This window comes from Puma concolor, chromosome B4 (genome assembly GCF_028749965.1).
Source record: "Puma concolor isolate L17-30 chromosome B4, mPumCon1.1.hap2, whole genome shotgun sequence".
Taxonomy (NCBI): domain Eukaryota; kingdom Metazoa; phylum Chordata; class Mammalia; order Carnivora; family Felidae; genus Puma; species Puma concolor.
In genome coordinates this window covers 119,905,009-119,919,987 of record NC_141673.1, presented here as the reverse complement: position 1 = coordinate 119,919,987, position 14,979 = coordinate 119,905,009, and the positions used below count along the sequence as shown (strand labels likewise).

The following is a 14,979-nucleotide window of genomic DNA, read 5'->3' as shown; positions in this document are numbered from 1 at the left end:
GCCTCTGCGTGGTTTTCGGCAGGATACCTTTTCCCACCCAGCGAGCGTTCTTTTCCCACCTAGTCCCCCAAACTTCCACTTCCCCTGCAGGAAGTCAACGGCACCTCCCTGAGGGCTTTGTAGGTCTCCAGGCACCAAGGCAGCACAGCGGCGCTAATGAAGATGAGTCAGCACTGAATTCCCAGCTGGTAAACGCACGACTCATTACCTTTGGTGGTTTTGCACAAACCCCAGAAAGCTTCGTGAGCTGTTTACGGTCTGCGGTGACTTTTGGTTCTTGCATATGAACCTAGAATTAAGAGGGAAAACTCTCAGTGATTAAGATCCCTATTTCTTAAGCCAGTTTCCCTTTGAAGGGACCAGAGTAATTGCAGCCTCCCGGAATCTTAAAGTGGCCAATGTTCCTGAGTGGGAAGATGTGCACTATCTTGTAACTAAAATCAGTGTAGCCAGATAGTTGAGGAAAACCTGACCTCGTTATTCCTGACAGATGTGGAACAAATAAAAATGTATAGTTTTTACTAGTTTACTACTTAGAGATGTATTCCAAATAAGCCATTCGTGGCAGAATACCAAAATATACTAGACAGTAGTAGCTCAGGGGGATATTTTGTGTCATTGACGTTGACTGGTAATGGAGAGTGTGGTATGAACCTGCTGTAATTATACCTTGAGTCACTGGTTGAATTTGTAGTCTCCTGTCCACTCTAAAAAAAACAAAATCAAAAACCTAATCATTCCACTGACTTGCTGGAAGTTTTTCTTTTTCTTTTTTTGGAATCGCACTTTTTACTTTGTAGTATGACCCACACTACAGTGAAGCTCCGTGAAGGCAGGGACTTTTTTTCCCCTCCTTTCTGTTGCATTTCAAAAGCCAAGAACAGTTTTGGCCCAAAGTAAGCCTCGACATACTTATTGAATGGTTGAAAAAAATGAATATATAGTTTTTCAAAGAGCATGAAGTGGAGCGTGCAGTGGGCCAGCATGATTGGCATGACCTATGTGGAACATAGTTCTAGTGAAAGTCCTGCAAGGAAGGCAATCAGAAAATGAACAAATGTTAATGGAATACCTTCTATACCCCAAATGATAACTTCCCAGATCCCCCAGAATTTACCATCTTTTTTCCATTAAACGTTCTGACATTATTATATTTGGGCCTATGTGGTTCACCTCCGTGGCATCTCTCATAGTGGTGTGCTCATACCAGAAATAAGTATTTGTTGAAAGAGCAAGGGAGGAAACTGGCTAAGGCATTAGGTTGCCTGGGAATTCATTAATTTATCACATGAACAGCCATTTGTTTTATAGAATCATGGTCCACAAGCTTGCAAACTGTGTCTTTTGCAAATTGAAGTTTGTTTCTGTGAAGGATTTGTAAGTTTTCTGTGATAATTTTTGGGTTTTCATTTCAGTGATCCTCTGAAAAATTAATTTACACATGTTCTGGGTTATCTGGATAACCAAATACTAGCAAGAGGGTTTGGTGTCTCTGTTTTCTATCTCTTTTGACCATGTTAGCGCTACTTAGTGTAGTACTTTGTTTCAGGTAAATAAGGAAAGATCAGAGGCAGCCTTACAAAACATAAGTGACTTATTCACCCCAAATTAAGCCCAAATGACATTAAACTGCTTTGTGGGAAGATTTCACAATAGTTTAAAAGGAGAAAAGAGAGAAATGAATCATAATAGGTGATAGAGTAGGTGATAGAATAGAATATTCTATATTCTATATCTGTCTATATTCTATATCTATATATATAGATATATATGTCTATATTCTATATCTATATCTATTCTATTCTATTTAGTTTGGCCAAGTGTAATCATTGGTGTTTTTAAATTAATATTTTAAATTTAGATTTTGTTGAATTTATAGTTTTGTTTGCATTTATTTCATAATTTTGTGGGTATTTTTGTAGGTACAAGAACTATGATACGAAGAGTTTGAGCCTAACTTGATATTTGTACATATTTAATAATGCCATAATGAAAATAGTTTAAATTGGGAACAAGAGACCTTGAAAATGTGTTTTTGCTTTACTCAAGTTTGTGAGAAACGACATTACAAAGCTTTGAGCTTTAAGGCCCAGAACATAGAATATTTATTTTAATGAAGTGCAGGTGGTGACAGTTCACTGTAGGAAAAATGTTTCTGCTGCTAGTAGTGCTCATGGTAGTGAAAAATAGAAGAGAGGGATCTTAGCAAAATGAAAATGTAAGAAGATTGGTTGGAGAAAATGGAAAAATTTTAGATAAAATTGGAGCTTTCTTTGCAGTTTTACTTTTGGCTCTGAATTTGTGAGCTCTCTTTCTTAGTGATTTTTCTCAAATGGCTAAGTGAAATGCAGTGTTTTTGTTTCCAGAGTTAAGAGAAGAAAATTGCTAATCAGCACTTCTGTAGGTGGTGCAAATCTCTGGTTTGGAGCACTGGGAGACCTGAAGAGCTGCTTAAAGCCTTTGTGGTGGAATATCAGAGGAAAGAGATGCTATCCTCCCCTCCCCATCTCCCTATCCCTGGCCCTGCATTGGGAAATAGGGATAGAAAGAAATGAGATGAAGGCCTTGTTTTGGTTTACTTTAATAGAAGGGGTACTGGGGGGCAGTTGTTATTTTAGAGTCAACTTCGCTGCCATGTCCAGAGCAAAACTGTCAGGAATTCAGTCAATCAACTGAATATTTATTGAGCACCTCTATGGGCCAGGCATTATATGGGGAGCTGAAAACAGTGAACAATACAGGGTCTATGCCTTTGGGACTTAAGTAAAACTAATACGTGTTTTTTTCTGTTGTACTGTGTGCCTATCTTCACTTGGTACACTTTAGTTGGATGTGAGTGGGCGATGTGAAAATTTTTAGTGCACTCTTATATTGATTTGTCTGATTTCTGGGATGGAGCACAGAGGTAGAAATTGTAAAGGCTCAGATTAATTTGTTCTTATCTTTCTCTGTTTTTAAGGGGTGTTATGAAAGTTGACATAAATCTTCAGAAAGTGGACATTGACCAATGTTCAAGTGATGGCTGGTTTTCAGGAACTCACAAATGTCACCTTAACAATTCAGAGGTAAGAACATGAAGATAAAGTCCTCTGAAATCAGAAGCTCGGAAATGTATAACTTTTGAATTATATTGTATTTGTATGGGTAAGTGAACAAGAGACATCCTACTGGGAAAGAAAAATCTCCTATGCAGTTCTGAATGTTGCCAAATGAACTGGAAGAGGGGTAAAAAATGTTGTGCAGAATAACTGTTCATTTGGCTGAAGCTAAAAATATGTCTGACGTTTTGCTTTAGTTAAAGTCTGACCCTCTTCTTCAGAACGGGGCTCCAATTAAAATAGCCATGAAGTGAGAAATCCCAGGAGGGGTCAACCAGATTATGCACATTTTTATGCAGTGTGATGATTGTTGAAACGTAGAAGCTATACATTCAGACATGCTGCCATCTGGTAGGAAAGCAATAAAGTATGGCAGGGCAATTTTTGAGAACAAGGAGAAAACTATACAGGGACCTGGATATGAAACATGTATACTTGTGTATGTTTTTCCAGTTTGCAGCTCCTATCTGTGCTCGATTTCATGGGACTCTGGTTGGTAAAGAATAGGCCTAGAGATCATACATGTGGAAATAAGACTGTTACTTGTCTTTTGAAGTTTCAGAGAAGAAATGCAATGACATCCTGATTTCATTTTCAGTATCTGTCTCTCAGGTCGCCAAATACTGGAAACAGCTGTACAATAAAATTCCTGATCTTAAATGAATACTTGGGCTGTCCTACCTTTGAGTCCATGAATTTGTGAGGAGGGTCAGCTTAACTTATTTAAAATACAGGGGATATTGCTATAAATGTAGTAATTTAAATTTTCAATTTTAATTTTTGCTCTTGTGAAGATGATTTTATGTAGTGCATTTTTTACCTTCTTACATGATCTTTATTTTTTAATTTTAATTTTGTTTTAATTTCAGTAGAGTTAGTATACAGTGTTACATTAGTTTCAGGTTCAATACGTAGTATAATTTTAAGGTAAGAAATTTTAAGGCAGAAGGATACTATCAGTGATTGCTTATTTGTGCCATTATACAGAGAAAAAAGTGCACAGGCAGTACACTGGTGTACATGCATGTACATATGCCCATTGCATGCTTCCCATGTGCAGCCTTCCCATATCCTGCCATATACAACCCATGTACTCCCATACCCTCATACCCCGCCACCCCCCAAATAATCTTCCACGGTTTCACACATCCCCACTACCTATACTATACCTCCTCCGATCCCCATACTCCCTACCACAATATCTCTCAACCCTCCCACCCACTAAAACCCCAAGAAATCCTCATAACTCCTCACCTCCCTCTAAATCCGTCACATATCCCTGCCATATCCCTGTGACTCCTACTTCCTTAGTATCCTCTGTACATTCCTGCATATTCCCATATCCCCTCCCACATTTCTGTACATCTTCACATAGCCACCCCTCCACACAGCCCTCACTTCCTTCTCTCCCCTCACCCCCAAATTGGGACTCAAATTATGTAAGTGAAAGGTGTTGGTCTTAGCAATTCATAGAAGTTAGGGTCCTCTTTTTGCTTCCTTTCACTCTTTGTTCTCATGATTTTTGAACTTTTCTGAGTTTCTACTTCCCTTTGGATTCATTCTGGCGTTTCTAAAGATAGGAATTTCAATCACTGGTCAGTGAACATCTTTAGCTTGATTATTATCTCCATGCCAATAGCATATAGCTATTTACCTTTGTCTTTCAGCCAGGGTGGAATTTTTTTCTGCATGGATGTTGTAGTGTGGCTATGGGCTCATTTCTGTATAGCCTTGTTTCAGTGGTGTTCCTGGATGGTTCAAATAAGTAGTCTGTCTACAAACAAGGAGGTATTTACTTTTCAGTTTGTTACAGTTGCTGCTTGCCTCCAATAATCTTGGTATAGTTTTTTGTTTGTTTGTTTGTTTTTTCCTTCTAGCACTTCTGTTTGACTAGATGGCTATATTGGAAGAACTTCTTTCTTCTTTTGGAAGGTTGATTTATTTTCATTGCGCCAAGATTATTAATTTTCTGGGTGTTGTGTCTTTTTAAAGCTTTCAAATAAGTTATTTCAAGATAAAATATTATCCTCTGTTCTGGTTAAGAAAGATTAGGTTGCAATGTGTAACTCCCATTATATATGGGAGCACTGTATTTATTAGATTCCTATAGGAAAAACTGGGAAAACATGTCCTATAAAACAATGGACAGTTCTATGAATTTCATTTGAAAATGTTGTAGAAAGAGGCTTAATGATAAAAAATAGTATCAACAAACACTGAATGTACAAAATGCATATTTTGACTTAGACTCTGGCTCTCTTCACCCTCTCCCCTGCTCAGGTGCTAGAATGGAGAGTGGGAGATGTTGGTGTCCTGGCCCATGAGGTCCTTGGTGGGTAGTCTGAATTGCACCGGCCTCTGTGGACCTCTTCACACTGTTGTGTTGGACGTCTCTAAGATTCTTCAGTTGATGCTTGTCACTCTAGGCACCTACAACCATTCCACATCACATCTTCAGTCTAGGGACTACCAGTAGTCTTTCAGTCCCTCCTTGTACTGATGTGAGTTGGAGACTAGGATCTGGCTTCTCTTGACATTTTTATTGCTTGGGAAAACAAAGAAAAATCACTTGTTCAGGGTATTTTTCATCTGCGCTGGCTCTCCTTTGTTCCTTGTCACATGTCTTCTGTTACGGACCCCAAAGATCACTGTGTAAACTGGCTTATTTTCGGAAATACTTAACATGATTCATATTTCTAGGGTGTAGGGGCCTATCTTCATGAATATGCATATCATTAGAAACAGAGATACTCATCATGTTTATTGTGGGTTTTATCTTGCCAATGTTTCACATTCTTTTCTTGCAAATACTAGTGGAAGTCACACATTTTAGTTATATTGAGGCAAACTTTTCACTTTCGAAATGTTTCTGGTGTGTTGAATTTTTAGCCTGCAGGGTATCTTAAACCAGAATAGTGAGTCGGATGTTGGAAACAGACAAGTGGCATGTGACCAATGACAAAAGCCTCAGGAGCATTTTAGAAAAGCATGGGATGGTTTATGAGGAAATCGATTTCTCAATGAGTTTGGGTCCTTACAGGGACCCAAACGTTCCCTTAGGAGGCCACTATGTATTTTTCAAAGGGCAGAGTAAAACAGGATCTGAACCGACATCCTGAACTGGATTGCAGGATTATTCTGGTTGTTTTGTAAGTGACCAGATCATTGCAATAGGGATTTGATCATGTTGTCAGTGTTCATTTAAATAATCCTTGGCCCATTTTCATATTGTTTGCATTTAGTACACAAAATACTGTCTTACAGAATAGTTTTTAAAAACATTAAAATAATCAATATTCATTTTTGTTTTAAAAGTTTTCTTTTACTTTATTTCCATTGTAAAAACTTTTTAATCATTATTTAAAGTAGGACGGTAGCCTTAAAACTTTTTAAGTATCTGCCCATTAGTATATGTGTATTTTTCATCTACAAAGTATATGAGTCTTTTATTATATTTATATATTCTATATATCATAAATTAGAAAACTTAGTTTGAGATAAAGATAAAATAATATTTTGGGGGCGCCTGGGTGGCTCAGTCGGTTGAGCATCTGACTTTGGCTCAGGTCATGATCTCACTGAGTTTGAGCCCTGCATCGGGCTCTGTGCTGACAGCTCACAGCCTGGAGCCTGCTTCTGCTTCTGTGTCTCCCTCTCTCTCTGCCCCCAACCCACTCTCATTCTGTCTCTGTCTCTCTCAAAAATAAATGAACATTAAAAAAATATTTTAATGTAGATTATATATTATAAAATTATATCTTTAACGAGAATAGTGAACTGATTCACAATTATGCTTCATCATTTTTTAAAAGTTTAATACCTAGTAATGCAGTGATTCAGAGGTCTCTAAGTTCAGTTTACTTTTTACTTTGTTTTAATGTCTGTCATGGTTGTGAAAATATTCCTCATAAGAATATGTTATTCCAAATTAAAGAAATAAATTGTTGACAATGTTTTCTAAATTACAATGTTCATTTTTCGGTTCCATCTACCAACTTTACAAAGTTTTTTGCAAAATTCAGCTGGTAGTCTTTCCTCTACCCTGATGTCAGTTGGTCCTTACAAACTATTTGGAAAGTTAGAATTTAAAAATTTTAAGGGAATAGGTTAAAAAGTCCACTCAAACTTATGTGAAGAATATTTTCAAACAGATTAGACACTTTTATTTCCAACTTTATACAGTTAATGAGTATTAATAGTTTCTGGCAACAAAAACACTGAAAATGTTTCCAAATACTGTACCTGTTTTCAAAATGCTCATTTGAAAAGGCTTTCTCATGGATTATTAAAATGTTACTTTTCCTTTGAAGGAACAGCTTATATTTTTGAAAGTACCTGCTGCATAGGCACTGCTGACAACCACTTGTCATCGTAGAGCAGGTCAGCAAATTTGGGGCATTTTCTTTTGTTTTTAAAGAGTAATGCATAACTAATCTTTGAGTTTAGAAACAGTAGTTCCCTTTGAGATAACCAGAAAATCTTTGTATGGGAAAAGGTTTTCCAGGTCACATACCATCTCATTAGGAAGAATTGTAAATATTTTACAACTTAAAATATACTCTGTAAATACACTTAGATGGTCAATTGTAAACGGTAATACATTGAAATTTGAAAGCTAGTGAAGAAACCAGTTAACCACTGTCAATATTTCTGTCATGGAATTCCTAGCATTCCTTCAGGATCCCTCCAGGGACTTATCAGTATTGTGGTCGATGATATGTGGACTGAGTAAGAGCATTAATGTCAATCTGAGTCTTAAATTAGTAAAGCTTAATTTCTTTTTTTTAAATACAAAGGTTAAATATAAATAGAAGTTCTATTTTCTTTTTACATGCCAATTAACCTTGTGTCCTCTGCTGTGGGGACTACATCTTGAGGTTATCAGATTTATGGTTCTATCTGGAATCACCAGAATGGTTGTGTTGTTGGCTCAGCAAATGGTTTTGTATAGCTTTAAGATACTTTTTCTGATATCTCTTTTTTCTACTGAATGTTTGCATGAGACTCTACTTGTAACTCTTTACTACATTAAATCTAATTAATTTCTAAAGATATATTTTTAGAAAGTTGAAAATGTAAGAAAAGATCTCATTTAGTATGCAAGAAAAGAAATTTAATGCAAAAATCTAAGGAAAGCAGAAGGAGTTAATCATTCTCTTTTTGAAAGCAGTTTCATATACAGAATATAGCTTACTCATTTGGCTACAGCAGGATATAGAGTCCTTTCCCATAGATCTCTTATTTAATTCAATTTGACTGAGGGAAATTGCATAGACACAGCTGTGTGTTAGTTCTCTTCTTGTGGCTGCAATCTCACCAATCTCTTCTCTTTAAAATCTCCTTTTTTCTAGAAAGGTTCTGCTTTACACATGTTATTGTCCTCCTATCTCTAGAACTCTGCTGTTTTATGTGATAGTCACTAGCCACATTATGGCTATTGAAATGTAAATCAGTTAAAATTAAACAAAATTAAGAGTTCAGGTCCTTCCTAGCCTGATTTCAAATGTATAATAGCCACATGTAACTAGTGGTTACCATATTGAACAGTGTAGTGGACAGCTATCCTCTAGAATATGGTCTAGCTTATAGTGAAGTCAAAACACAAAGATTATTGAAACTTTTCCAATCTCTGAATTTCCTCTTATAGTAACACTGACTTTAAATCCACTAAGGGACATTTAAGGAGAAACTTGAAATGAATTTTGGCTTATATAGGCATTCTTATGATCTACTGTATTAACTCAATTGAAAATAAATATTGAGAAACTTGCAAATGATTTTTAATGCCATTATTTTACACTGAAAACTGTAAAAATCTTTTAGTAAATGGTGAAAAGTAAATACTGGCAATCTTTACATATTTAAATTTCTACTGTATTTGTAGTGAAACTTTTCTTTTTCCTTTTTGCTAATACAAAACATGGTTAACGTGAAGTTGTACTCTCCTGTTGGAATATAGGGCAATGATCAGGTGTTCATTGGTGCTTAGCAGAACCTGACATATTTGTTGAATTAATGGAGGCAGCCCACTCTGTTGCTAGGTGGACTCCCTGTAACATACAGCCACTGCTTTTGATATTTCCCACTGGAATTACCCAAAAATTGAGTTAATTTTTTTTTTCTTCCTAGTAGTCATTCAGATATTTGAAGATTGCTGTCAGTCTGCTTCTAAGTCTTTCTTCCAAAGCTAAATATCCTCTGGTTCAAGCGAGTATCCTTGCTTTACTAGACTTAACAAAACCAGGCCATGCTACTACTGTATGGATCCATTTATTTCTGAAGTTGTAAAGGCCTAACGTGTTTGATTTTGTTACATAGTCCTTCTTTCTTAAATTAATAGAAACTGATTACAGTTTTCAGAGTTTTTCCACTATGCTCCTGAGAATTATTTGGACGAGATATCTGGAATTCTTCCCAAAGTAGGGTTAGGAATCACTATTCCAAAATAACAGTACTGCGGTACATAAAAATTCAGTTAAGGGAAAGTTGGCTTTATCCTTTAGAGAAAAGAGGTTTTCAGCAACTGATCTAAGAGTTCAACAGTGGCTATCGCCATCTTGTGGTAGGGGAAAGAGAAAGACAGAGACAGAGACAGAGATAGGGAGAGGGAAAAGAAGAGGAAGGGAATCACTGGTAGGAAAATCTAAAATCACTATCAGAATACTGTATGTTTTTCCTTATGCCTAGTTGAAAACTGGTTTGTATTTAGATTCTGGTGAAATTGTGGACCACTATTTCTAACCTTGTCTCGTGCTACCCAGTTCTGACTTTAGTCTGTTCACCTCTAATTAGATACCTTAGGCTTCTCTGTTTGATGCCCAGTTTAAAAGTTTGCTGAACAATTAGTCTTGTTAATACTTATGATTAACGAGATACATGTTTTATCTTCCATGGGACACATTTTCTAATAGATTAATTCAAATTCATTGTTTTCGTTCATTCAATGTATATTTATTTAGCAATGCTATATTCTAGGTATTATTTAATACAGTGGTCAACAAGACAGAGGAAATCTATAACTGAAAAGAAATCATTTCATTCTAGAGGGAACCAGAGAGCTTAAAATTATATCAATTGACTTTAGCTTTTTAAATACTAACTTTGCTAAGGGACTAAAATACGTACAGTAATTTTTGAGACATAGGAATGAATAATCCCTATTATTAAAGATAAGTCTTCACACATCTTCCAGAAGTACAAGAATTTACTTATTGAATTGGCAAATGGTAAAAAAAATATAATGCTTAGTGTTGGTGAAGTTTTAGCCAAGTGGACATTCTCATGCAGTATTGATAAGGATGCAAATTGTTCTCAGACTTTCTGGAAATATGGTAAAATGTATCACCATTGTGAATTGCATTCTTCCTTATCCCATCTGTTCTTTTTCTTTCTACTTCTACTTTGAATAAGTTTTATAAGGGAATAATAAAAAATTGGCATAAATACATATGTATTGGACTACTTATTATAGTATATTGTTTATTGTAATAAAAATTTAGAAACAACTTAAATGCATACCAAGAAAGAATTGGTTAAATTAATTATAATGCATGGTAAAAACACAATACTGTATTTCTATTTAAAATGATGATATTGGGGCCCCTGAGTGGCTCAGTCAGTTCAGCTACTTCAGCTCAGGTCATGATCTCATGGCTGGTGAGTTCAAGCCCTGTGTTGAACTCTGTGCTGACAGCTCTGAGCCTGGAACCTGGTTTGGATTCTGTGTCTCCCTCACTCTCTGCCCCTCCCCTGCTTATGCTCTGTCTTGTCTCTCTCTCAAAAATAAACATTAAAAAATTAAAAAAATAAAATGATGATATCATTCTTCATTTATTGATATGGAATGATATATATGATATACAGTAAGGAAAAGAATCAGGTCCTCCAGCATGGTTTAAGAATTAATAAGAATTTTGGGATATAGAGTGAAGTGATATTATGCAAAAAAAGTCTTTTCAAACTGTGTAAGTAACTGAGTAGAAAACTGGTAAGAAGCAGCCAACTTTTATACCCTGAAAACAAGCCCTTTTAATTTTAGGATGTGAAATTTATAACTATAGGAATTATGTGCAGAGTGATTTCTGTAAGGCAGCTCATTATTTGTATAAAGTGGGTAGATTGAAAGAGATAGGGCACATGCAGTCTCAAAAGACAAATCTATCTTTTAACTGTTCATGGTATCTCTATCTAGAACTCTATGGAGCTGGGAAGAAGAGAATAGAGAAAGCGAGTCAATTTGAAGAATCCCGAGACTATCTATGAGAAAGTGGCAGACTCCCTGTTATATCCAGAAACTCCTTTTCTTTTTTGGCTCCCAGTGAGGATTGCCAATGCAAACAAACAACCCCCTCCAAATCAAAGGTTACAGTTGGAAGTGGATGAATCCACAGTAAAAACTGTGGGTGGGTTTCACTTTTCTGTTGTTTCAACTCCAAGATTTTATCAAAATCTTAAAAATAAAGCTTAACATTAATACTAATGACCACTGCAGTTTCTTAGTAGCACTTGCTTTTGGTCAAAAATTGTTCCACCTGCTTTGTTCCACGTGTTTTGCATACATAAATTTTATCTTTATAGTCTCCATTTTACCAATGAGATAGGCCTAGAGAGGTTCAATAACTTGCCTATAATCACACAGTTAGTAATTGGCAGAGTTGGAATTAGAATTCAGGTTTGCTTGATTCCAGAACACATTTTTTTTAATGCAACTATCTTCTATTATTTTCTAGGAAACATACAATGGGATAAATCTATATTGGACTAAGAGTGAGCGTGTACAGGGAGTTTTAGATTACAAAATACATTTAACTTTGGGGTTTGGATAGAAGAGATTAGGGGGTATTGTCCTATGTCGGTGTCATGTTAGACATGGTACATAGGCATTGCATTAAGTAGCCACTTTGAAAATCCCACATCCCTCTCACTGAAGAGAGGAATTAAGCCTAGGCTTTGGGTTTGTGTTTAAGAAGTGATTGAATTGACTGATGCTAACTTGCAGTGAAGGTCATAGCAGTTTGTTGTAGGGTTTTATTTGGGACCTTGTGCTGGTCGGAAAGTTCATCAAGTCTTTGAAAAATGATATAGGAGACAAGTATTTAAGAATAAGTAAATCATCAGGGGCACTTGGGTGGCTCAGTCGGTTAAACGTCTAACTTCAGCTCAGGTCATGCATGATCTCACGTTCCATGAGTTTGAGCCCTACGTTGGACTCTGTGCTGACAGCTCAGAGCCTGGAGCCTGCTTCAGATTCTGTGGCTCCCTCTCTCTCTTCCCTTCCCCCCCCCTCTCTCTCTCTCTCTCTCTCTCTCTCTCAAAAATAAAATAAAAACATAAAAAAATTAAAAAAAAAGAATAACTCTCATCAAAAGTTAAAAATCCGAGACTAAAAAGATTTTGCTGAGTTGGAGAAATGGACCTGTCTATCAAGATGAAAGTTAGTAGGAACAAAGGTAAGATCCTGAATATGAATACAGAAGTCTATCTTTTTGAACATAGGAAGAAAGATACGGTTTAGTTGCAGCACATGTGAACAGTAATATTTGGGAGAACAGTTGAAAGTTCTATATGAGTCAGTAGTATGGTATGGCTGCAAAACAGCAATAGCAAAAGCCAGCTTAGCCTGAGTCTAGGTCTTGGGAGGTTCACATCTCATTGTCTTCTAAACTTAACAGAAAATACCTCAAATAGTATGACAAGGAATATAGAAATTTAAAATAAAAGATCACTAAGGACTTTGAAACACTGGTTTTTGAAGACTCAAAGACATTAAAGATGTTTTTCCAGGGAAGAGAAGACCTGTGGATGATCTGACAACTGTTTTCAAACATGAAAGTAGCTATTAAAGGACTATTTATGTGTTTTCTGAAAGGACCCAGATAAGTGACTGACTTATCAGTAAGCCAGTAGGAACTACTGAAGGCTCTGTTTAGCTCAGCATAAGCGGAACTTTTGAACAATCAGAATTGTTCAAAAATTGAGAATATATATTTTTTAAACATGAATTTGTAAATGTGAATGTTGGAGTTATTTAATCACACAGTGCCAGGATGACTACTTCATGAGGATGCTATAGGCTTTAGTATTTTCAACAGTGAAAGGTACCACTTGACAGAATTTTGCAGGGTTCATAAAAATTTCACGCAACATGGTTATACAGTTGCATTTGGTGCCTCTTAAGCTTTCTGCATCCCTAAGGTTTTTTACTTCTAGCATACTGTAAAGGGAAACACTAAAAGGTGCTTCCACCCAAACACAACACTGATTTTCCTTGCATTGACGATACCTTGAATTCTCACACTGACTGTGAGATTTCTCAAACCTGAGATTTTCTGATTTTTCTCTGTGATAATGGTAAAGCAAACTATTATTTATCTTTGCCACCTTCGTTTGAGTTAGCTTATAGGATTTTATTTCCAATTATTAAGCACTTTGGGCACGGTGATGCAGGACTAATAAATTTTGATGAGAAGGAAACACCCAGAGATATTCAGCTGACATTAGATTGTTAGTCTGGGACAACCTGAACCAGAAAGGCAGTATAGGGGAGTATCGTTCATTTTTTTTTTCATTAAGCTAATTTGGTACTTTTGCTTATGAAGGAATCAGATACCTCAGAGTAGGAGAGAAACCCATTTTTCAACTATGACAAACTCATGATGTTTGGTATCTACTCCTGAATAACACTGCTTTGTATACATCCGTATCACTATATTGTATCACCAATCTTGAACCTGTTGATCTATTGTACGAGACATCAGGTGTCAAACTGATCCAGCTTTCAGGTGGTCAAAACAAATTTCCAAGACATGTGGCAAACTCACATACAAATTTGGATTAAGGTCAGTATACAGAGTGTTCCATCTTGCAGGTGTGTGAGTGGCAGCCTCAGAAGTTTCTTGCCAGTGGTACTCTTGTTTCACTCTATGGCATGACTTGGGATGGTAGGAATGTCCAGTTTGAAACAGAACTCAAGGGATACGATCCATCTCCTTAGACAGAGGTTGGTGAGGGCTGTACATATTGTCCTGACATCAGCTAAGAGGGGAGGTAGGTGTTAAATGAAGGGACCCCCTTCTAGCAGGGAATTAGAATACAAGTCAGAGTGTAGAAATAAAACAGTGGTGAATATGGAGGATTGCAGCTCACTGGGTACAGAGATACCAAAGGGAGCCACTGTGTTTATGATAATATATAAATACGTTTTAGACTCTAAACCATTGCTGAAGACAAACACCCTAAATACTCTCAAACTTCTCTGTGACCAAGGGTGAGAGTGGGTCCAATTTTAAGGTGGGAAATTAACAGCATATTCAGCTGGCCACAGTAGGCGGGGCAAGAGGGTTGACTTGCATACACTAATGGATATGAAGTCAAAGTAACAGACTTTCTTGATCTTCTCAATTTGGTGAGAAAAGCTAGTGAACCTATTTGGAATTTGTAGCTAAATTTATAATGGAGCCAATCAGGAGAAAAAAAAAAATCTACCTATTAAACCTTTGCTTTTGTCATATTCACTAGCAGAAAAATTGCTACTTGTCCAATTCTAGATATGAGAAGCAATCAGAATATACAGTAAGTGCTTGAGGGTGACTCTTTTGGGGTTAAATATAGCTTTGCATCATTAGCTTATGTGGGAAAAAATCCCATTATGACAGCAAATCAGATCTAATCTGGCACTCCCTCTGCTACAATTATATAAAATATGGTGGAAACTTGTCAAAGCTTTCAGTGAAAAATGAGGCTCCTGATGCTTGACAGCCCCCTTTTTGAGCACAGTGAAGAATCATGTTGCTTAGTTACAGCCTTTGGCTGATTTAGAAAGCTTTAACTGACTGTATTATACAAGAGTTAAACTCTAGCTTTGATATCCCTTTTTCCTCTT

The 14,979-nt window shown here is 36.5% G+C and overlaps 1 protein-coding gene across 1 annotated transcript in view; it reads left to right on the top strand.

The window, feature by feature from the left end:
- GPR158 (G protein-coupled receptor 158) overlaps nt 1–14,979 on the top strand; it is a 436,580-nt gene that overhangs the window by 33,928 nt on the left and 387,673 nt on the right. Inside the window, 1 exon segment of the mRNA XM_025930720.2 lies at nt 2,960–3,065. Within this exon segment, the coding sequence (XP_025786505.2) occupies nt 2,960–3,065 (106 nt within the window).